General features: G+C 33.2%; 1 protein-coding gene across 1 annotated transcript in view; it reads right to left on the reverse strand.

Moving 5' to 3' along the window:
• Positions 1 to 14,862: 14,862 nt before the first annotated feature.
• The window catches only part of LOC120770736, a 122,667-nt gene continuing 112,669 nt past the window's right edge, over positions 14,863 to 24,860 (reverse strand). The window contains exons 10-11 of the mRNA XM_040098324.1: positions 16,363 to 16,541; positions 14,863 to 16,289 (exon numbers count right to left, since the gene is read on the reverse strand). Of these exons, the coding sequence (XP_039954258.1) occupies positions 15,942 to 16,289; positions 16,363 to 16,541 (527 nt within the window). The 3' untranslated portion in view covers positions 14,863 to 15,941. The remainder of the gene's footprint in view (positions 16,290 to 16,362; positions 16,542 to 24,860) is intronic.

The following is a 24,860-nucleotide window of genomic DNA, read 5'->3' on the forward strand; positions in this document are numbered from 1 at the left end:
GTCCAATAAGCCTCTGAAATACTTAAGTTAAAATATTTAATGCGTAGACACTTCCTCTCTCCATATTCGTAAACTGTCACCGTACGCAATTATACGTTTTAAATATTTCTACATATAATCACAAACCAATTGGCGTGCAACAAATTATCTCCGCATGGAAGTCCACATCAAATCTTAGATAATTCGACAGCTTCATTCATTCCATAAAACTTATTCAACACTGCCAGGAGTATTTCATCATTTCCTTACACCCAGCGCGGCCATGTATGCCATGAAGCGAAGCTTGTGATTTCAGTGTAAACATCGGCTAACGGTTTGTTGCCATTAACCAAAGAAGGCTGTGTCTGTCGCATGCTTTAACGCTTTCATTGTTGTTGTCGCTTTGATTGACCACTGGCATTCGGTCATCATCCACTTTACCGTAATTGGGTATAATGACAAATTTCATTGCCGCATTTTTCATGGCTTTTTCTGCATTTGTGGCATGCCACAAAGCAATGCAGTGACAAAAACAAAATGAAACCGCATGGTGTTGTAAGATGAATTGCAGGTGAAAATATTGGTTGAAAAAGTGTATTAATTTTTATTGGTTGCATTGCTTCACTCGTCTCTCGATGTTAGTTGTAATTTTTGGATTTACTTATCGACAGGCAGAGTTGTGCGGTTGATTTCAGGCAAAAACTACCGACTGAAATTTTTAAATGTCAAAAGCAATAGCACAAAATTACACTTTTCAGCTTTTTGGTGAGTACGTAATACCAGTAATATGCACTCCTTCTATGTCTGTTGCTTCTTTTCAGAAGATACTAAATTTTAAGATCTGTCGGAACCGCTACTAAAGAAGATTACGTCCACTTCTGGCTCAATGGATGTGCACCAAGCAAATTTGACACATTTGGGACAAAGAACAACCTTACGCGATTCAAGGGATGTCATTTCGTCCACAATAAAATACAGTTTGGTATGGTTTGAGAACCGGTGGAATCATCGGTCCATAGTTCTTCAAAAATTATACCGCTGAGAACTTAACCGTCAATGGCGACCGTTATCGCGCCATGATAACCGATTATTTGAGACCTGAAATTGAAGCTCCTGATCTCGGCGACATTTAATTTCAATAGGTCGGCGCCACTTCCCCCACATCGCATCAATAAATGGATTTATCAAGAGAATACTTCGGTAAGCAGATAGTTTCACGTTCTAGGCCGATCGATTGGGCACCAAGATCGTGTGTTATCACACCGTTAGACTTTTTCCTGTAGGGATATATAAAATCTAAAGTCAATGCGGGCAACCCGCTTCGATTCAGGCCTTGGAGCAAAACATCACACATGTCATTCGTCAGTCACAAGTCCAAATGCTTGAACGAGCCATCGAGAATTGGACTCAACGAATGTACTATCTTAGAAGTAGTTTCGGCCAACATACGAAAGATATTATCTTCAAAGAATAAATCCAATGATCTTTCGAATGATAATAAGTTTCTGTGTTTTTTATTTAAAAATGCAGGGAAAATTGAAATGGATCACCATTTATTTCTTTAGCGATGCGGTTTTCAAGTCTTCTGGGCAAAAGGTTCTAAAACTCGTCTATAGCGTTAGAAGAATTCTGTCAGTTTCATAATATTGATTCAAAGAAATTGCTAACCTTTCGATCTCAAATTTTTCGGAAGAGTCGCAGCGATGCTACTAAACTTCATGGGGACCCTCTTCTAGGAATATTTTAAGGCAGCATTGAGCTATAAATCTCAACTGAACATAATCCAAATCTAACCAAACATCTTCTCTCTACAGAGTTTTCGAATTACGAGTCTTGCACGAATCCACTTCACCTGAAATTACCCACAATTTTTCACAACTAAACCATCTTTGATCAACACAACAAGGCCAGCATCATTTCGTATGCAGCGCACGAGCGATTTTGCGTTATGTGGCAACTTGGATAGGACAATAAACTTTTGTATCAGGTAAAAATAAAATTTCGCTGTTATACTTTTTGGATTTCTAGTACTTTCCTTAGTTTGTTGACAATTAAAAACGCGTTCGAAATGTTTATACAACAACAATTTTAGCGTTCGCTTGCACTGTTTGGTTGCATGTTCGCTACGCTTTGCGTGCAACACTTGCCACATTTGCTTGACCATGAATTGCGCTGGTGATCGAGTGAAAAAGCCAATTACCAATTGATCGCTGTTGGCAACGACGAAGGCGTTTGTTTATCGGCGCTTTGCGTAAGCCGTCTTGAGTTTCATGTTGATGTTTTTTCAATATTTCTTGAACTTATTTCTTTGAATTTGCTTACGCGCGTTGTTGTTAGGCTTTCGTTGTCTTGCTGTCAATGCGTTTTTTGTATTTTTGTTGTATAGTAGCTGGAGTTTAGATTTTTAGATTTGGGAGGTTTTTTTAAAGGGCACTCTGGAGGGTTTTGGACAGTTTGGGAAATTAGAATGGCATTTTATGCTTTAAATGCCTCTTAGACTGAATTATATAAATTTTTAAAAACCTCTTTTTCGAATCTGCTCGAATATTCGGAGACCCTATACTATACATTTATTTTTATCTTGTCAATACTTCTGAGTTCTAATATTGGACAAATAAACTCAGTACAAGTCACATATCGGAAAAAAGCCTTGCTTAAAAGCAGCCTAGCCAATTCTTGGTATCATTCTGTCTCTTTTTCAGGGGATTTACAAATTTGTATTCTTGTTGGTGGTAATGGTTCTGGGTTCCATTCTTTTCCCTCTTCGAGAGATTGCCCTTTCAATAACAAGTAATTTGGCATTCGTTTTTGAGGCACTCTTTAAATATTTTGATTTTCTTTTCATAATTTGTCGCCTTTCGCCTACAAGCGACGCGTGCCGCCAGCAACCGGTCAGTCACGCACGCATTATGGATCATCAGCTCGATCGGCAACATCATCATTATTATCAACGGCACTTGCTACATGCGCACCATTTACAGTTGTTTAACAACATGACTTGACAACTTGCCATTTCACCGTGATCTCCACGCAACACCTGTTTCTCCCACTTCGTAGTATTAACTTCCCACTCCTCTCGCTTATTTTGGTAATCGGACTTTGTTAGCTGCCAGATCTGGTTTAGTTCATTTCATTTTGCCATTCACTTAACATTTGCACGTACATAGTTGTTGTTGTTAATCATATTTGTAAATTTTCAGTTGTTGTTGTCTATCATAGTTGATATTTATTTAATTTTTCGCTTATGAGGTTTTTTTAATCTGTTTATGTGTTTACAAGCATTTAGTCTTTGAGAGCAAGCCTTGCTTGTGAACATCACGAAGTTCATTCCACTTTCCTTTACTGGGACTCGGTTGAGTCAGCGCGTTGCAAGCGTTCGCTACTTTGTTTGATTTTTTACCGGTTAATTTTTACTGCTATTTATCACGAAAGTTAATATGGAAAAGGATCGATTGGCTTTATTAATATGGCTAAAGGACTTGAGATTTGTCAAAGGTGTGCCTGACAATCGAGCCATTGGTTTACGGAAAATGCGAAAGCACAGCTGATACGACGAGGAGTGCCGTGTCTCAGTGGAGAGAAACAGACTCGAGTTGAAGAGGGAAGAGGGAAGCGAGACGATTTTGCAGACAGAAATAGAGAGAGACCGAAATGCGTGAATATGAAGAGCTTGACAAGCTGGCGACATTAGTAATGTTCGAAAATTCTACGAAAAAATGCGGCAACTAACAGAAGGTTTCAAGACCGGAGATTGTGTAGAACCCCCAATTATGGACCAACACTTCTCCAGCCTGCTGAATGGCAGGGAAAGCATAAAGCCAGGAGAAGGCGAACCCGATTTCCCAATCGATGACGATGTTCGAATAGCAATTACCCTGTTGACAGTCATAACTTCGAAGTTGTAGATAATTTCGTCCATTTTGGAACCAGCATTAACTGCAACAATAATATCAGCCTCGAAATCCAACGCAGGATAACTCTTGCCAACAGGTGCTACTTCGGACTGAGTAGGCAATTGAAAAGTAAAGTCCTCTCTCGACGAACAAAAGCCAAACTCTATAAGTCGCTCATAATTCCCGTCCTCTTATATGGTGCAGAGGCTTAGACGATGTCAACAACTGATGTGTTGATGTTGAGAGTTTTTGAGAGAAAGGTTCTGCAAAAGATTTTTGGTCACTTGCACGTTGGCCACGGCGAATATCGCTTTGGATGGAACGATGATCTTTATAGGATATACAGGTATGACGACATTGACGTAGTTCAATTCGGCGCTGGCTAGGTCATGTCGTACTTATGGACGAAAACACTCCAGCTCTGAAAGTATTCGACGCAATACCCGGGCAGTCAGAGGAAGACTTCCACTCCGTTGGAAAGACCAGATGGAGTTGTCGCCACGTTGCGAAAATAAGAAACGACTGCCGCGCTGTTGTTAGCTCGGCTATAATCGCGTAAGCGGTGTCTACGCCAGTAAAGTAGAAGATATGACAACAATATTACCTTTTTTCCGGGACAACTTCGCTAATCTGCACAAATATTGATTTGGAATTCATGAACTGGCTTACACTATATATTAAATTTGAAATCAGTAAAATATGCGCACCTTGAATAGCATAAAAATAGTTCAAAATTGAAAAAATTTATTTATTTATAAAATGTACCTTTTGTTTAAACAAAATTGCAGAACGTATAGCTCATTGGAAAGCTGAGAAAAAAAGCGTAAATAATAAGGCGGCTGGTAATTGGATACTTTTCATCGTATACGCAAATGTTTAAAAGTACTTATTTAAGCGCTGAAAATTCATAACTTCAAAATTAAAAAAATATGAGTCTAATATTTTTTTTTATTTTTTCTCAAAGGACACAAAGAAAGTTGTCTACGAAAAAAAATGTCGAATGTAAAGTTACTATACTTCTTTGAGTCTCCGATGTTTCCATTTAGTGGTAACAAACTTTTGGTTAAACTTATTAAACACTGTTCAGGGTATAATTAATAAATCGTATGACTTTCAATATTAATTTTTCACATTTGTATAGTATTACAACTAAGTCATATCGTCTAAAAAAGTGGACTAAATTTATATATCGCACTGGGTTAAACATGTTTGCCCGGGAATATTCTCTTCGAAATCCAACTCCAAGCATATTTCTGACACTATAAATGTATTACTGTTTTTTAAGATATAGTGTCATCGAAAAATTCATTATGTGTACTGCGCTCCTTTGGAGAGACTGATGAACTGGTTAGCATTTATCAGGAGCGCACCATGTTAATTGTAAAGGCATTGATACTGCCCTGCCTACTATCGTGTCATGGCTTGAGAATGGCATTAGGGTTACAGAATTCACTGTTGGCACCTTCCTTGATATTGAGAGAGCTTTGAATAACGTCTTTCCGGAAACAGTCGTAACTTTGGATCTACGACACCATAGTAAAGCCAATTACGCACTTGCTAAGAAACTCGAGAGCGTTCAACGAGCGGCGCCATGAGCATGTGTGGTACACTAAGGTCCACTTCATACGTAGAACTTAACGCCATCTTGCACATGGTGCCTCTAGGCATGGTCTCAGTAGTTGCTATCAGATTCAAAGGATCTTGGTTCTTAAAAGAGCACGTGTCTGAACACTCGGAAATCCTCACACCCTTTAACTTCATACCGTATCACTTGGATCAAAGTCAAACGTGCAGTTATCTAGAATTAAAGTTCTTACAAAATATCCTGTTTTACTCAATGGAAATTTAGGTTTCGTTTCAAAATTCGCATGTACTTGCAAAAAATTTCCGAACTTAGTATGGAAAAGCTGAGACGGGGAGTCTGTGTTAGTCATCAAATACGGCTATTCATGAAAGATAGGGATTTTATCAAAGTTCCGCACCGTTCCGAAAAGTAAAAAATGTAGTGTTGATAGCCAAAATTTTCTAGGTAAGCGTAAAGCACCAAACTATGAAGAATTTATTCAATATATGCTCACAAACTGTATTATTCTAAGAATATCATGTTAGATTATAATCGCAAAAATTAGGAGACGTTTTGGTGAAAAACAGAGAGATATTTGTTAAAAAAGATCTAAAAGTGATAGAAAAAGGTATTAGTGTTCATTGATTGCTGATCCTTAAAAAATATTGTTAACTAGAAAATAGTAGAGGACGAAGGAATAATAAATACAGGTGTATAATATATGTTTTCTACATTTGTCTCTCTGTTTACTTCGATGCATCCTAATATTTCAAAACTAAACAAATATTAAAAATAAGTATGCTATTTTGTTTCATGTTTGCTGATTTTTGTAACGCAGATGAAGATTGAAAAATAAACGAAAACAAATTTTACGAAATCATTGATAGTGTCTTGAATTATGAGCAGAAATATATCTAAATCCAATCTCATATCTAGGGCAACAAGACCGCTGTGGACCAGTGTTATATTGAAACAATGCAAATAACGATAAAAGTGTGCCAGAAAAACAAAATCTAAACCATGAAGAAAGGTCTAGAAACAGGGTAGATTTTAAAGGCAAACAATGTTACAAATTCTATAGAAAAATTAAGGTAGAAAAACGCGGGTTTCAACCGAGAGTAAATATATATAAAAATGAAAAGTACTTACAAATAAGCAGAAAATAATGGAGAGATTGGCTTGAACACTTCAAAGAGTAGTTTAATGCTCATGGGTTTGATATTCATATGGATTAGAGCATATTATGACCGCACAACACTTAACAACCTTCAAGTCGCCAGGGGAGGATAATACAATAGCTGAACTCATAGAAAAGTCAGACATCTTGTTCATTGATTGCATTCATTCAGGAAGCACTTGACAACATTGATCTGGAACAGGTGATCGCTTCCAACGACTCTCTAACAAGTGATACAACAAACTGAAAAAAGTACCACGGTATATTCCTCTCAAAACGATTTACAAAATATTTGCTATGATTTCAAACAAAAGACTTAAAACCAATCAAACCAAGTCCTTCCTGAATATTTCTGGATTTAGTACTGGGAGGTCAACGGTAGACCTAATTTTTCGCTCAAACAGTCCATGGAGAAATGTTATGAGTATAGTATTTTTATACACTGAACAGGGTATACTAAGTTTGTCACGAAGTTTGCAGCACCCAAAAGAAAGCGTCCGAGACCCTGTAAAGTACATATATATATATAAATGATCAGTATATTGAGCTGAGTCGATTTAGCCATGTCCGTCTGGCTGTCCGTCTGTCTGTATATGTACGAACTAGTTTCTCAGTTTTTAAGATATCGTTTTGAAATTTTGCAAACGTCATTTTCTCTTCAAGAAACTGCTCATTTGTCGGAACTGCCGACATCGGACCACTACAACATATAGCGGCCATACAAACTGAACGATCGGAATTTAGTGCTGGTTCGAAAAACTTTAGCATTTGACAAGATATATTCACGAAATTTGGTATAGATTATTTTCTAAGGCAACAATGTAATCTCCGAAGAAATTGTTCAGCTCGGCTTACTATAGCATATGGCTGACATACAAACCGAACGATCGGAATCAAGAGCTTGTTGAAGAACTTTCGCATTTGACGTGGTATCTTTACGAAATTTGACATGGATTACTGCTTAAGGTAATAATATAATATCCGAAAAAATTGCTTGGATCGGATTACTATAGCATATATCTTCCATATAAACTGAACACATAGTTACTAAAAGAAATGCACCTGTGAAGGGTATATTAGCTTCGGTGCAGCCGAAGTTAACGTTTTTTCTTGTTTTTATGTAAGTATGATATTTCTTGATTTTAAACAAACATTCGAAAGCATTAAAGGGATTACTATCACAAAAACTTTTCGGTTGTGCAAAATATCGGAAAAATATATTAGAATTGTATTGATGACCATGCGCAAAATTGTATTGAAAGTAATAACACAAGACAGTAAGTCGTAGCCTTCAGCATTAAGCCTGTAGTAAGGCAAAGAGATACACTATCATCCACATTAATTAGCATAGGGCTATGCTGAGCCATTGAAATAAGTGACACAAAGAGAACTGGAAACATATTGAACAGATATAACAAGAATACCCAATAAGAGCTTAGAAGAAAATTGTAAAGACCACAGCAGTCTCCACTAAAGCAAGGGAAGACCGTGATCTAGATGGTTTGACGAATTCCGTGATAATATGAGGAACATTAGCATACAAATTTTAAAAGAAACCGCAAATGGCTAAGCTATCTAGAGGTCCCCTATGCAGCTGACCGTTATTGCAGGCAAAGTGAAAAACCGATTGAGAATAGATTTGCTTGTTTGCTGGTCATTATGCGTCCTTTAAATGCGTTTCTGGCAACCAAATAAAATGAGCCTTTATCCCTCTCGCCCTTAAATAATAAAACACTTTGGAATTTGTTTTTCATTTCTTTTATTTAAATTTGTGTTTCATTTTGTTGGTTCATTTAATTCATGTTCTGTAGTTGTTTGAAACATTCGTCTTTGCTTTGTTATTCATTCATCTGTTGGCTGTTAAGCACTGTTATGCTTCAATGTGTTTTCGGCTTTTCTTTTATCTAAATTGGCTATTTTTCCCCATTTGAATGCAATCGATCTATTTCTTTTATAACGGCGCGGTTTTAAGTGTTATTGTTGTTATTACTGCCTTACTGTTTGCTGTAATTTTATTTTTTTCTAGCTTTTTTTGCTTACCAAAACATGTTATTTCCAAAATTTTTTATTTTTTTTTTTCGCTCTTAGTATTTTGTTTCTGTTGTTATTTTATTTATATGCACAATTCTTTATTAAATATAATTCTTAAATATTAAGCATTGTAAATAAGTTACTTTTATTCAACTCAATTATTTATTATTATAGATTTTTTTTTTTATTTTCAGCTTTTATTAATTCTTTTGTTGTTCTTTTTTCCATCAGTTAACATTACGACTAGCTTTTTGTTGTCCTCATCATTGAATTTGTGTACTTAAAGTCTATTATTTCTTATACGTTATTAATAGCTACTTATGTTCACATTTAATTTTATTTAATATTTTGAATTTTGAATTCATTTGCTTTTCATTAACATCTACATAATACCTATAATCAACATCTTGTTTTGTATGTCTTCAAATTGGCGTTTGTTTGTATTCCGTTTAACGTTTGCGCACAAACTCCCTTAGCTTTTACTAAACACAAGTAAGCGAGAGCTTTCATAATGTTGAGAGCTTCAGATTTCCAACTGCAAGCTTTGGAACTGCAAGCTTGGAACTTAAAAATTGTCCATTATTAAAATATGAAAGCTTTCTCTATATACAAAGCTTTAAAATATCCTACAAAAAATTAAATTATTGTACTCCAAAGAGCTTTTTCAATCGCTGCCACAAAACATCTTCAAATTTAATCAAGAGATTTCATAATGTTGAGAATTTCAGATTTTCAACTGGAAGCTTGGGCACTAAAAACTGTCCATTATTAAATCATGAAAGCTTTCACTTTATACAAAGTTTTAAAATATCCTATAAAAAATATAATTATTGTATTCCAATGAGCTTTAAAAATGACTGCAAAAAAACTTTAAATTTGATTGCGAAGGTTTTTGTATTCCTATGAGCTTTTTCACTCTCTGACAGAAATGTTCTCACATAAATGAGAGTTTCTCCAATATTAAGAGCTTTAAGTAAAACTTAGAATTAAAAATCCGAAGACAAAGCTCTTAGATGTTGTTTGAGAAAATAAAATTTTGTATTTTTGTGAATTTTACTTGAAAGCTTTAAGTAAAACTTAGATTTAAAAATCTGAAGCCGAAGCTCCTAGATGCTGTTTGAGAAAATCAAATTTTTGTATTCCAATGAGCTTTTTAATCACTGCCGAAATACTTCAAATTTCACTTTTTACAAAGCTTTTAAATATCAAATAAAAAATTAAATTATTGTATTCCAATTAGTTTTGATAATTGAGAGCTTTCTTTATGTTGAGGGCTTTAGATACACATCTGTAAACTTCCGAATTAAAAAAGTTTACTATTAAATTGAAAGAGCTTTGACTTGCAGGCGAAGCTTTAAGACGTTGTGGGAAAAAAATAAAATCTTTGTATTCCAATGAGCTTTTGCACTCACTTAAAAGTCCCAGCTATAAAATAAAATAGTTTGTCGTAATTTAAAGTGTTTAGCTAAAGTCACAGACTAGACTAGAAATTGAAGTGCCATTGGAGCTTTTGATAACAAAATAGAGTAAAGTGTTTACTACAAATGTTTCTTTTAAACATCAAAGTATTTTTTTAATTAAAGCCAACAAAAATGTATATATTATCAAACAAGATAATAGATATATAGTTTTGGAAAGCTTTTTTCTAAGTTTAAGAACCCAATATTTTAAATTGAGCTTAATTTTTTCCAGTGACGTTTTTCTGAAGATATAACTAATTTAGTGTTCAAAGCCGTAGGATTTTCACCACCTTACTAAGTTCAATTACATAACCTAGCAAACTTTCATTAAAGTGCTTAAATTTTTGTCAGATCTGCAGAAGGTATTCTTATAAAAAAATTTAAATAAAAGCCTTCCCTAAGTTCAATTACATAACCTTGAAACTCTCATTAAAAGAGCTTCATTTTTCTCAGATTTTGCCTAGCAAACTTTCATTTAAAGAGCTTTCATTTATCCCAGACTTGCTTAATTTATTCTCATAAAATTAAAAAAAAAAAAGCTTTCGCCATTCGATGGAACCCTGCAGCTTATTTAAAGCGTTTTTTGAGATTTTAAGCAATATTTTATATTTATATTGCTCATTACTTATTTTTTCGGTATTCAGTAAAAGCTAAGCTAGCCTGTTGCCTTCGTCATGGTTTCTAATACTACCGTTTTTATCCTCTTATGACTTTCTGCTTCCTTTATTTTGTTTATGGCTTAAATACCACTATTCACCTTATTCCTCCATAATATTTTCAAGTGTGAAATTAATTACAAAAGCGTTTCATATATATTTTTTTAATTTTTATCATATTGTTGCAACATCATTTGTTAACACATTTATGCAATAATTTAAAACTACTTTTAACCAACCATTTTACATGCCTCTTAAATAGTTGCGCACCGCATATTATACAAAAAAAATATATATGTTAGTATATTTCAATTGCTTTAAATAGCTTTTGATCGTTTGATTTTATAAAATCAGATTTGCAATATTTTCCCTATGAAATATTTTACAATAGCAGCTGTTTTTTCCTTAGAACTCTAGATATTTTTTTCAGTGTACCTATAGGTTTAAGTTTATTTCTTACACGGCAAATAGTCAATTTTATGTTTTGCTTTTAATGTTTGTGTTACTTACCCCTAACTTTTAACTACAGTTAAGTTTTGTTCTTATTTTGCTTACTTAAATAATTTTTACAATTTCCATAAAGTAATTTCTTGTTGCTACAAACATGACTTTTGCGGTTTCCCTAGATTATTTTTGCCACACTTAACATTTGCTTGGAGTTTTATTTCTTTTGCTGTTTATATTCACATTGATCATAAAAATAAATATTTTTTATTTTCTTATTTGCTAGACATAAACAACATTTAACACAATCCTGCAATGTACTCTTTTCCTCTATTTACAATTTTGGAACTTTTAGAACTATTTTCAAATTATAAAAAAATATAAATAAATTGGAGGGCTTAATTTCGATCTTTGTTTTATTACAAAACCAGAACTCAAAATGTTTTTGCACACATTTTTAGTACTCAAAAAAACTTAAGCTCAGTTTTTGTTTAAGAGGCTCTATTTTGCGAAGCTTTTTCAGAGAATTGTAGGCCAAATGGTATTCAAGTAGCTCAACCAAGAGCTTCGATACAAAACTGAGGTACTTTTGAGACATAAAAACATGTAGAATTTTAAGCTTTAATTTTGTAAAAGTTATGGGAAAAAGAATTCAAATTTTTACTCTACGTTGGTGAGCACGAAAAATTATAGAAAGCTTTTGCACAGAGCTTTCATTATTTTTTAAATTATGCTCGAACAAATGAAAGCTTTCTTTTTACAGCTTTTAGTTATTTTTATGTTTTATGTACGAGAAAAATAAAATTTAAATAAATTTAAGCCATTTTGCCAAACTGATGAAAATGAAGGAAATGCTTTTTCAAATTAACAGCGTCGAGCTTTCACTTATTTTTATTATCAAACTGATCAATATGAAGAGTAAGCTTTGCCAAATTAACAGCGTACAGCTTTCACTTACTTTTTATTTATTTAAAGAAATAAAAGCTTTCTTCAACAAAACGAGAAAAATAATTTTTAAATAAATTTAAACCATAATACCAAAGTGATGAAAACGAAATAAAAAAATTTTAAAGAAATTTACTCCATTTTACCAAAGTGAGAAACTTAAATTCAAATAAATTTATCCAATAACCCAAGCTGATAAAAATAGAATAAAGCTTCTCTAAAATTAAAAATTGTCAGTTACTATGACCTATGTATGTAGTATATAGTTTATTTAGTTATAAAAAATATTTGCCAGAGCTTTAACGAAATTTTATACTTTCAGCAGAGAAAATTTTAATTTTTTGGAAAATAAAATAATATTATTAAGCAAAACCAAAATTATCATCACCTGTGTTATTTAAAAATGTGTTCAATATTTCATACTCCTTTCTTTATTTCTCCATATTTTCTCTTACTTTTTTAAGCCTAAACAATTAAATCAAATTCAATTTTTTGGAAGGAATTTCTTACCACATTTTGCGTTTGAATTTATTATTTTTCTTTTTACCAATAACATTACAAATAACATTTTCTTATTATATACAAAATACACTAATAGTACTTCTATAATTATAATTTGTTGTACGCCTAGAAGTATGCAATTTTCTTAAATGCGCTTAAAAATATGTTATTTTTTTATATATTTTCCCAAATTAAACTTACTTTTGTTGTAATTTACAAACGCACAATTCTAAAAAATGCTTTAACAAAAATCAGTCGGTTGCTAAATCTTCTTAAATTATTTTCTGTTTTTGATATTTTATTTTCCTCAATTTTTACTTTAATGTTATTATATATAAAAATTATTAAAAAATAACCATTCCAAAAAGGAACTCAACGTTTACTAATTTTTTAATTTGCAATTATCTTTTTTTTAATCTAATTTTTTACACATTACACGCGGTTAACTTTAAAACTTTTTCATTTCGCTTTCGAGGCAAATATATTTACAAAGTAAACTTAAGTATTTGGGGTATTAGTATTTTAAAGGTTTTTTGCAAAATCGTTTGAAAAAAGTGGGAACGATATTGAAGAAGAAGTTGGTTATGAAAAATTGGAAAGGTTTGAAAAATTAAGGCGACAGTATTTTTATGATTTTATTACTAAAATTATTCCAATGATATATAAAAGTATTCCATATTTAACTTACAAATTCTGTAAGAAACTTGAAGTTGAAAATTTCACCAATAATTTTTAGTTTTTTTAATCTAAAAAAAATAGTTTGGATTAAAAAAAATATATTATTATTTCTTCACATTTTGTTTAAATAAGAAAAAAATTTTGTAAAAATAGGTGATTTAAAAAACTTTCTCGAAGATTTTGAAGAAAAAAATATTTTAATTTGTTTTTTGACTTTATTTAAAAATTAAAGATTTTCCTTAATGAAGATGTGATTAAAAGATTTTTAAGGAAAATTTGGAAAATAACGAAGAATTATTTTTCGATAAGAATTATGTATATAAAACAGGGCAATCATAATAAAACATCTGTCATTGGGTGTATGAAAAGTATTTTAAAACCTTTTGAAAAATATTTGAAAGTTAATATCATTATAAATACATATATGTATATAAAAATTTAAATTTTTTAAAAACTTCCAAAAAATCGGAAAAAAATTTTAAATTCTTGATATGAAAAATAGTTTTAAAAATCATGTATGGTAATGAATAAAGTGTTTTTGGAAATCTCGAAATTTGAAATTTTTTATTCCAAAAATATTTTTAAGATTCATAGATACACAAATATTTTTTTTCTGAAATTTCAAAAGTCAAAATTATTAATTTGAAAAATAGTTAAAAAAATCATAAATTTTTTTGAAAAACATTTTCATATTTAATTCCGCATTATTTTACTCCAAAAATAGATTAAAAATTTATACCTAATAATTGAAAATCTTTAATTCGAAAATTATTTTTAAATTTATGCAGAATGAAAATAAGGTTTTTTTTCGGAAACCACAATATTTTGTTTGAAAACGAGTTTTTAAATTCAAAGAAAATTTTGATTACATTTTTTTGAAAATTTCGAAACTCAAATTTTTTTACTCGAAAATATTTTTAAAATCCATACAGAATTATTTTATTCGTAAAAAAATTTTAAAATCCATACAGAATAATGAATTAATGTTTTTTGGAAGTCTCAAAATTTTTTGTTCGAAACATATTTTGAAAATTCATACAGAATAATAAATATGCTTTTTTTTTGCAAATCTCGAAAATGAAAATTTTTGGGTCCAAAATAATTTTAAATTTAAGCAGAATAAATTGTTTTTTTTGGAAACTCAAAATTTTTTGCTCGAAAAACGATTTTAAAAATCATACAAATTCATATTTTTAAATTTATGCAGTATAAAAAATAAGTTTTTTTTGGAAACTTACAAAGCACTTTTAAAATTCACAGAAAATAGCAAATTAATTTTGCGGAAAATTTGGAAATTTTAATTAAAAAAATATTTTGAAATTTGAACAGAACAAAACCAAAATTTGTTGCAAACTCGAAACGTTTTACTCGAAAAACATTTTTAAAATTCAGACTGAAATTTTTACTCGAAAAATTTTGGAATTTTAATTCGAAAAATATTTTAAAAATTCATAACGAATTATGATTATTTTTTATGGAAATTTCAAAGTTTTAAACTTTCATATCGAAAAATATTTTTAAAATTAATACAGCTTGTTGCGGTTGAGCATTTTTAATGTTTTTTTCTAAGTTACAACTAAAACACTTTAAGAACTAATTTTTACACTACTTAATTTAATTTGGCAGCAACTTCGTTAAGTCTCCTTCCAGAGCATAGGCGCTACAATGTACTAACGAACCACACAAAAAACTCGGCAGCCTAAAACTATGCTTTGAAAGTGCATAAGCTGTACATTGAAACTTTTAAACAAGCAATTAATAACTAATAGGCGAAGCGTTATTTTATAACGGCTTATAACTGTATGCAAAAGATGTACGTACACAGTTTGATATCAACTTAATGATTAGCACACTTTTTGGCGCGCAGCAGGCTATTTGCTCAACATCGCTGCGTTAGACTAATAAAAGAACATTTATTTGTTTACGCAACTAGTAGTAAATACATTTGTAGGTTGATAGTTAGTATGGTAGCCTAAAAACCTAAAAATGATTTGCCGCAACCTTAGAAAACTAATTACCGAAGTCGTTACTTAACTAGGTAATGTATGTATGTACCATATAATGTAGTTAGCAAGTGCTTAGGTTGTAAGTAGTTACTAAAGTAGTTACACTTGGCTAGCGGAAGGGGATTAAGTAATGTATTTTTTGTTTTTTTGTTTTGAGCTACATAGTTCAATGCTAGTATATAATGTACTTAAGTATATACTTAGTCAACTAAGCATGCATGTATGTGATAGTGGGGGTATGCAGTATGTATACAATATAGTTTAGTTTAGTTTAGTTAAGGATAGGATAGCACACATATTCATTTTGGAAAATTGCAAGTTTTTCTTTTCGTTTTTGCTCAAATATACGCTTATATAGTAAGGTTTAGGATATTCTAGCATAGTCATATATATATATAAATATATATGTGTATGTGTATATAGTTAGACGTTAGTAGTAATTTGATTTTATAGTATTCGCTAATACTCTCTCTCTCTCTCTCTCTCTCTCTCTTTTGACATACAGTTGGCATTACAAGCTAGTTTTGAAGTTGCGTTAGTTAAAAATGAATAAAAACTAAAAACGAAAATATTACAAAAAAACCCAAACGAAATTAACACACACCACCTAACTCCAGCCACGCCTACTATGCGCGCGCTCATTGCACAGCAGCAGCACAAATGTTGTGAGTATGCACGTTAACGCGCCGGCGCAGTCAAGCTGCCGACGCGCACTACGCGCCGCCGCACCCGCACCGAACACCGGGAAGTGTATTTCCTCGGGCTCGCTCAGCTCTTCCTCCTCATCGTCCACCGTGTTGGAGACGGCGCGATAACGCATGGTAAAGTTGACTTTGAATGTCGCCTCGGCCACGCCGCCGGGCGACGAAACGATGAAGTAGAAAGTGCGCGGCACGCGCTCGTGCATGCTGACGTAGGTGAGGCGCGCCTCCTTGCAGTACGGTGTGGGCAGGTCCTGTAAGTTAAGCAGAGAAATATTTTTGTTAGCTTCTATTGCACTCTTAAGCGTATATGTATATCAAATTTACCGTTACGCCGTAAGCCAGCACAGTGCTGCCATATTGATTGCCGGGCGTGTAGACACGATCGCCGTGCAGCCAGCGCGCGGCATGCGCGGGCGGATTGGCACAGAATTCTACGGCTAAATGCAACGGCGAGCCGGGGTAGGCGACTGGTGTCGAGTTGCGCGCCACAACGGTGGGAGAGCCTGGATAATTGAACAGAGAAATTTTATTATTGAACAAGCTTAATTCATATTACTTAATTAATTAATTATTTTAGTTACTAATATGAAGATATGTTTTTATGCAAATATTTATTATTTATATGTAGATATATATTTACAATCAAATTTAGTTGGAGAAAACTTTATTGAGAAGTCAGTAAGTTGAGCTTTTAGCCAATTTAATAAAACTTTCGTTTCTCCTCTAGAGCTTTTAAGACACACACTATATTTTCTAGTTTTGATTAGTTTGATTAGACTAGTCTATGTTTAGACTTTTCCAGTACTCTTTTTCGGAAAGTTTAAAAATCGGTTAATTATAAATAATAATAACTATGAAATTTTGTTTTGGTGACAACCATATCGAAATGTATATAATTATGTATATTAGGGTGCTTCAAAAAAAAGTTTTTGAATTTTTTTTTTCAACTTTTATCCCCTCAAATGTTAGTGATTGACAAACATAAAATCGTCCCTCAAGCCAGGCGCTGTAGCTTAACTCTATGAGTTGCTATTTTTTTTCAGGTTCTCATACATTTAACATAGGAATTTTCGTTTTTTCATTCAAACTAAAATTTCACCAACTAATTTTCGTTTCTCAAAAATAACCATCACATATTCAGAAAGTTCACTTTTCAAACTTTAAAAATTCCCACGACAAAGTGTGAGTTAAGCTATAGCGCCTGGCTTGAGGGAGGATTCTTTGTTTGTCAAGCACTAACATTTGAGTGGATAAAAGTTGAAAAAAATTCAAAATTTTTTTTTGAAGCAAACTAATGTATGTATATATATTTTCAATTTTACAAGTTTAGCATAAGTTCGGCTCTGTAAATATGCTGACTTTTGGTGAGACCACGCATAATCTCTCCTCTCTTGGACAACTAGACATGCCTGTCCGTTGTGATACACAGAACTTTTAGCAGAACTTTTAGGTATGGATCAAACTACCGCTTGCCACCTCATCTTACTCAATTGCATTCTCCATAATCATTAGCCTTGCCTTCTGACTGACAGTGGGACGGTATCGTGTTAGAATACCGATCATTGTGTTCACATGAATCTTGCTAAGAGATAGTAGGTCATGCATGTTTTATGTTCCACTGTAAGCCAGAAGACAGCGTCCATCTGTGCTCACTATTTGTCGGATGGTTTGGAAATTTCGATCTTGCATTTTCTTTTTATAATATTAAAGTGTCAATAAGACAAAGAAACGCTCAAAGTAATGACAATATTGCTGCCGATCAGGCAAGTGTTGCTGAAGACCACAATATGTCGATTCCAAGGCATTCTCATTAATTGAGTCTGTCTCAATCCACAATCTGGCGGATTTTAAGACAGCATTTGGGCTTGCGTTTGTATAAAATTGTTTCCACCCAAGAACTGAAGCCATTGGACTTTTAAGAAAATCAACTTCACCGATAAGGCTCACTTTCATCTAAATGGTGTGGTAAATAAACAGAACTGACAATTCTTCGACGAAGAAAATCAACAAATTATACATGACCAACCATTATATCCACCTAACTTGACAGTTTGTTGGGGTTTTTGGTCTGGTGGAATTGTCGGTTCGTATTTCTTTCGAAATGAAACTAGTGACACCGATACTGTCAATAGAGAGCGGTACAGATCGGTGATAACCAACTTTTTGGTTGGTCGTTTTTATTGACCTCGACATCATCTGGTTCCACCAAGATAGGTCTACGCGCCACACAAAACGGGAAACAACCATATTATTGCGTGAAAGTTTTGGAGATGCGATTATTTAAAGAAATTGTGACATTGAATGGTCTCCAAGAAGTTGTGATTTAACACCATTAAACTAATTCTTGTAGAGTTATTTGAAGTCAATGGTCTCTTCTAGCGTAAGAGGGCAATATCGACAGTACTATTCATGACATACGACTTGATTTGGTAGAAAAGGTACTTGAAAATTGTGTTCATAGAATTCGTTACTGTAAAAGAAATCGTGGAGACCACTTGAATGATATTATATTCTGAACTTAATTGTACCGATTGTACTTCACATTAAATAAAAAACATTAGAACTTTAATTAGTGTGTTTTTTTAAAAAAATCATATCACTATTCTTGGGGAACCCCATACATCTCCTGCCACCTTTATAGCTGCCACTTCTGCTTGAAAAACATTATAGTAGTCTGGTAATCTGAAATAAATAACTCTTGTTTCAGACTATCAAACCACCTCTCCCCACAGAAGACTCCCCCTTCAACTTATTCCTTGAATTTCGACCCATCTAGAGTTTCCGCCTCACCCACATGTCTCTCGGAAGTATGTGCGCGGAGAAGATCCCTCTTGGAGTAAGTAGGCTTCGCGGCGCAAGAATTTTTCCATGTTTATTCAAAAACGAAGCAGGTGAGAGCGCAACCGTCAATGGCGAACCGACTATTTGATAGCTGAAATTGAAGCTCGTTCTCGGCGACATTTCGTTTCAAACTTTCCGCAAATCGCAACAACCAAGGGATTTATTACACTTCGCTGAGCAGATACTACCGCGTTTTGGACCGGTCGATTGGGCACCAAAATCGTGTGATATCACATCATTAGACTTTTTTCGGTGGGGATATGTCTAAAGTCTATGCGGGTAATCCGCGAGAACACCACGCGTGTCATTCGCCAGTTACCAGACGAAATTATCGAAGGAGTCATCGAAAATCAATGGAGGGACCATCAAAGCGTTGCCGCGGCCAATATTTGAGAGAGATAATCTTCAAAGATTAAATTCTAAAGAAAATGTTCTTTCGAATGATAATAAACATACACCATTTAATTTGAAGTTTCTGTTTTTTTTTTCTTTAAAAAAGTCGAAGGCCTCGAAATTGATGACCCCTTATATAAAATAATACTTTTAATAACCGTCTCTTTTTGTGAAAACGAAGTCGACTCACGCCACAAGTGTTTCAAAGAAAGTTTCACTTCAATTCGCTTAACTGAAGAAGCATAACTCCGAACATATTCGCACAATTTCTTGACGTCTTCTGCTTTTCCAAAGCTTTTAAAATAATTTCATTTCATCCGTCTTAACTTGGCTTACCACGCGCAAGAGACTCTTAATAAATCCAACTCGCTGGCGGTGGCAAGCAACTGACTCATACCACAAATAGAGCTGTATATATATACGCACATATACATACATGTGTTCGTTAGCAGTAGTATAGGTTTAAATCTTGCTTATATACAACTTCATATAAGTATATATGTAAATATGTATATTATATGCTTGTGTAATTCCACAATTTCTCGTGACAAGAATACACTTCGTAATGGAGTTTCGTAATTTTCTTAACTTTGACACAATAACTATACGTACACACACATGCAAACTAACATATACACTTACATTTACACGTTTCATATATTCCCTGTGAAATGTTGAAAGATTTCAAACTTGAAAGTGAGTTGAAAAGTTGAAGTGAAAAACCACGACCAACATTGTATTTTTACTCACATTTCTGATTTGCGCTCGACAATCTTACTCGCTTTGTGCTTTTCTCGAACACAAGAAATGCTTTTAAGAGTGTCTACTAAATACTTTTAATTGGCGTGAAGTGCGAAAGTTCGTAGGAGCTATCTGTTGAGAAAGTATTATTTGTACAACAAAAGTTCGTAGGAGCTGTCTATTAAAGAAGTATTTGTATATTTAATAAATGAAGCTTTTGAAATAAACTGTTTTGTGAAAAACTTTCATTTTGCGAAAGTTTATATACAAGTTGAGCAGAAATATTTTTTCACGAACTTAATTTTGGGATGGGCACACTGGTCTGTACTATATTATTTGCTTAAAAAGCTTTCACTTTGCGGAAGCTTATATGTAAGTTAAGCAAAAATATTTATTTTTGAACTTAATTTTGGAAAGAGCGAATTGGTCTCAACTATATTATTTCCTTAAAAAGCTTTCACTTTACGAAAGCTCATATGTACGTTGAGCAGACATATTTTTTATGAACTAAATTATGGGAAGAGAGTCCTGGACTTAACTATTTTATTTGCTTAAAAAGCTCATATGCATATTCATTTATAAATAAAGCTTTCATTGTACAATGATTAATTTACAAAACCACTGGTCATTAAGTTTTAAGAGCAGTCTATTAAAAAGGCATCATTATATGTTCATCCAATAACTGAAGTAAACTATTGCTACACTATTTCACGGAAATAATTAGTTTTGCAAAAAGCTTTCCATTAGAGAAATATATATATTTGAGTTCAAGCAAAAATCTTATTTTTCAATTTAATTGGTGAAAGAGCAGATGTTGTTTTCTTAGAAAGCTTCTATGAATATACATTGAATATACGTAAAAGCTTTCGAAGATTAAGTTTAGAAACTTATTTTGAAGGACATAAATTATAAACGGCATATAGAACTTTCACCGTACAAAGCTTACATTGCTATTAATAAACTGTGAAACATAAAAGCATGAATAGTGTCATGAGTAAAACTGAGGATTAGAAGCAAACTTGGGTGGTACCTGCTAAGGGGAATCTAGTATTCTATCGATTCAGCATTTCAGCGATTCATCACATGTATTGAGCGTTTTCATCTGTACTTTTTGTTCGTACTTTTAAACGCGAAAGCACATCGAAAGCCGTGGGGCTTATATGTGAAAGCTGCTTATAAAGTATTTGTTTAAGCTCATTAAAGCTCTAAAAGTTGAAATCCAAATTTTTCTACAGTTATTTCAGCCATATGTGAAAGCTGCTTTACCAAGCTTTCATAACAGTTCCAAAAAATAATAAATGGTCAAAAATTCAATCAATTTATCGGAAATACATTTTAATCGCACTTTTTTTTTAATATTTTTTTAATTTCGCTAAATTACAATTTTTTTTTGGCAATCGCTGTCACTTCATCAGCGTGGCGCAGGTGTTGGCAATAAGCGCTTAAGTACCATCAAAATGTCTACGCCTTAATTGACGTCAAACATTCATTTGAGCAACAACAACAATAAATATGCACATACAACCCCGTAACACAACATGTACCGTTACTAATTGCAGTGTCGTGTGCGAATTTTCGAGTGTAAAAATTTAATTTATTTGCCTAAACTCCAGGCCGCCATTATTTTGCGTTTATATATATGTACATACTGGTATTGGTGCCTGCCGGAAAGGCCTTAAAATTCTATAAAATCATATTGGAAACCTTTGCATATGTTAGGGCGCTACAACGCTTTGCTGCTGCCCAACGAAGCATGTGGCAGCATTTCCAAATTGATGGTGGTTGTGCCAAGGTTGGTTGACGGCGCAGCTGCTAAGCCACCTTTAGTGCACCCAAATACGCCAGCAATGCCCTGTGGCCTTGCAGCAGCACTGCTCGTTCACTTTTGTCCATTGGTGAGATTTTTAATTTGATTTTCGGCAATTTGCGCGCGCGTACAACACCCCAAATACATATGTATATGGCAACGGTTTACGACGGCACAGACACACACGGCTGACCTCGGTCATTTTCCCCAACTCTTCCCTACAAAATATTATTAAGCCCACTCCGGCGCATTTGCTTTGGCCTCTCGAGCGTCGCGCTTTCTCTTCGCTATCGTACAATTTTCATTTTCATTTAGTTGTTTCGTTTGACTCTCGCACCATTTGCTTTTCGATTTCACCATTTTGTTCGATGGAATTCTTCATGCTGTAACTTCTGGCCACTGATTGCTTTCGGCCGATGGTGGCTTTCCATCGTTGGTTGGATTCATTGGTTCATGCTTGATCTGCTAGCCTATACTCTTTTATGGTCGCCCATGTGTCCTGGACAAATTGCTCACTGGCTGTGTTTGGTTGCACGTATATGGTGTGGGTGCTACGAAGTTATTGAAGTGCAGGCAAAATATAAATAATTTTTCAGGTAGTGCAACGAATTAGGCAAAATTAATTGGAATTTACGCAAAATGTAGTTGAAAGATCATAAATGTGAATGCTTTATTTAGGCAATTTCACAAAGTGAAAGCTCATACATTTGCGATGAAAACTTCAAGTACATGATTTGTCAATATCTGAGCAACAGAGGTCCCCTCGATTTGTGTTTCGAGATTTTTTTAGTTTTCATAAAATTTATGTATTTAATAAAATAGGTCGATTTTTCAACTTTAATTATTTCGAAAGCTTTTCATTTCTTATTCGTTTAGTTCTTTTTTTTATTTTTGCTGTTTGCGAAAAAAAATATTTTTCAATAAAAAAAATGGTACGGTTTTTGTAGTGATTCATCTTGAAAAATAAGAAAACGACTTTTTTTCCAAATTACCGAAAGAGCTTTCATTTTGATCGGAGCTTTCGAGTTTTTCACCAATATTTCATACTATAATAGTAATGAGAGCAATTGATTTCATTCAAATTGAAGTACTTATTTTTAAAAAAATTTGAATGAGCTTTCATTTTGATTAAAGCTTTGGCATTTTTTGACAATTTTTGACTTTTTATTAGAAAGATTTTGTGTTTTAGTAAGAAAAGTGTTTGATTCAGTTCGAATAAAAATACAAATTTTTCAAAAAATTCGAATAAGCTTTCATTTTAATGGAAGCTTTGAATTATCCTTAGTTTATGCTTTTTTTATCTATGAAAACAAGGCAAAATATTAGAACTAAGCCATATAATAGTGTATTTTTTTTTCAAATTAATAGCAAATAATATTTCAACTTGATATTGTAATATTAGTGAAAACGGCTATGCAAGCTTTTGTAAGAAGTCTCAAATACCGAAAATTTAAAACGATACATTTTAGTTTAAGTTTCCGTTGTTATAAAAATGAAAGCTTTTACTTTTTAAGCTTTCTCTTCTTTAAGCTTTTGTTTTTACTTTAGTTTCGGTTAAAGCAAAACTGAAATTAATATTAAAAAGGGATTAATGTACTAAGGAAAATAAATTATTGTTAATAAGAATGCCTTAAAGGTAGTGACTAATTAAAAAAATATATAAAAAGCGTTTAATTCCATATTGATATTTGTCAGCCAACTTTCATTAATATTTAGTAAGAGTATTCGAAAGTTCCTAACAACTCTACAATAATATACCTGTAACATCTTATAGCTCTTTGAAAGCTCTAAAAGCTTCAAAGAATGAACCAGACGCTACGTAGTAGAGCTTAATTTGGCAATATCAGACTTTTGCATATCCATTTACATGTTTTTGTGAAATGAGTACACACACATCAACCATAAATGGACTTTACACCACAAAAAACTTCGGCGAAAGAGCCGAAAAAACGGACAGTCAGGCGGTAGAAGAGAGTGAGTGAGTTCAAAGTGTTAAAACAGGGGTTATGGGACATTTAATACATCGCTAATACCCTTGCTACAGCTTTTTTTTCAAACAATTCGCAATTTGAATTTTGGGTTGCATTAAAATTTGTTGTTGTTTTTTATTTCTAGACAGCAAAAAAAGTATCTAAACTGGCATGGAGAGTATTTAACCGCCTTCTTATATACATCTGTACTCTCTCCCTTGCGAGTAGCTGATATGTGCACAAACCAGCCACTAAGTGATAGACAACAACAACTACAACAATAATAATAATAACAAAAATAGTAATAAAGAACAATTGCAACTTGAGTACACACTGGCAGACACTTGAGTGATGGCTTAGTTTGTTGCAAGTTGTTTTCTATGTGGCAGCAATGCTCATTTGAGCTTAACACTTGCAACCATTTTGTTATTTCAAATATTTCAGTGTATATGTGAGTGGGTGTATGTGTATATATGTATATGTGTACGAGTGTGCTTTGGTGTGCATATGAGCGCTCTTGCAACAAGAGTAATAATGAATTTATATACATACATACATATCTCCCAACTAATTGTAATTGTTGCTGTTTTGTACTTACTGCTTCTTCTTCTTGCTTTTTGCAATAATTTTTACAACCCATTATTATGTCCGCAAGCAGCAAATGAACAATTTATTTGCCTGTCTCTACTGAAGTTTTTGCCGCTTCTTTACTCCCTTTATTCTCCGCTGCATCTCTCCTGTTCTGCTCTTGCACTCCCTCGCTCCATTTATAACTTTGCATTTATTTTGAATACTCAATGTACTCAAGCTTGTGCGCAATCATGTAGAAAATTGCAAATTTTTTGATTATCTAGTCACTAAAGTTGTTTTTTGTTTTGATTCAACTTCTTCTTATCCCTTCTATGCTCCACCTCTTCTACCTTCTCCTTTCTCCAAGCGCTTCTGCTTCATTTGCCTTGTTCGGCACTTGTGACCTCCCCCAAAAGTATGCTGCAATTTATTGCGCACTCTTGTTATTAACATGCACACATATGCGTTCACACATACATACACATATACCCTCGTAGACT

Source organism: Bactrocera tryoni, chromosome 3 (genome assembly GCF_016617805.1).
Source record: "Bactrocera tryoni isolate S06 chromosome 3, CSIRO_BtryS06_freeze2, whole genome shotgun sequence".
Taxonomy (NCBI): domain Eukaryota; kingdom Metazoa; phylum Arthropoda; class Insecta; order Diptera; family Tephritidae; genus Bactrocera; species Bactrocera tryoni.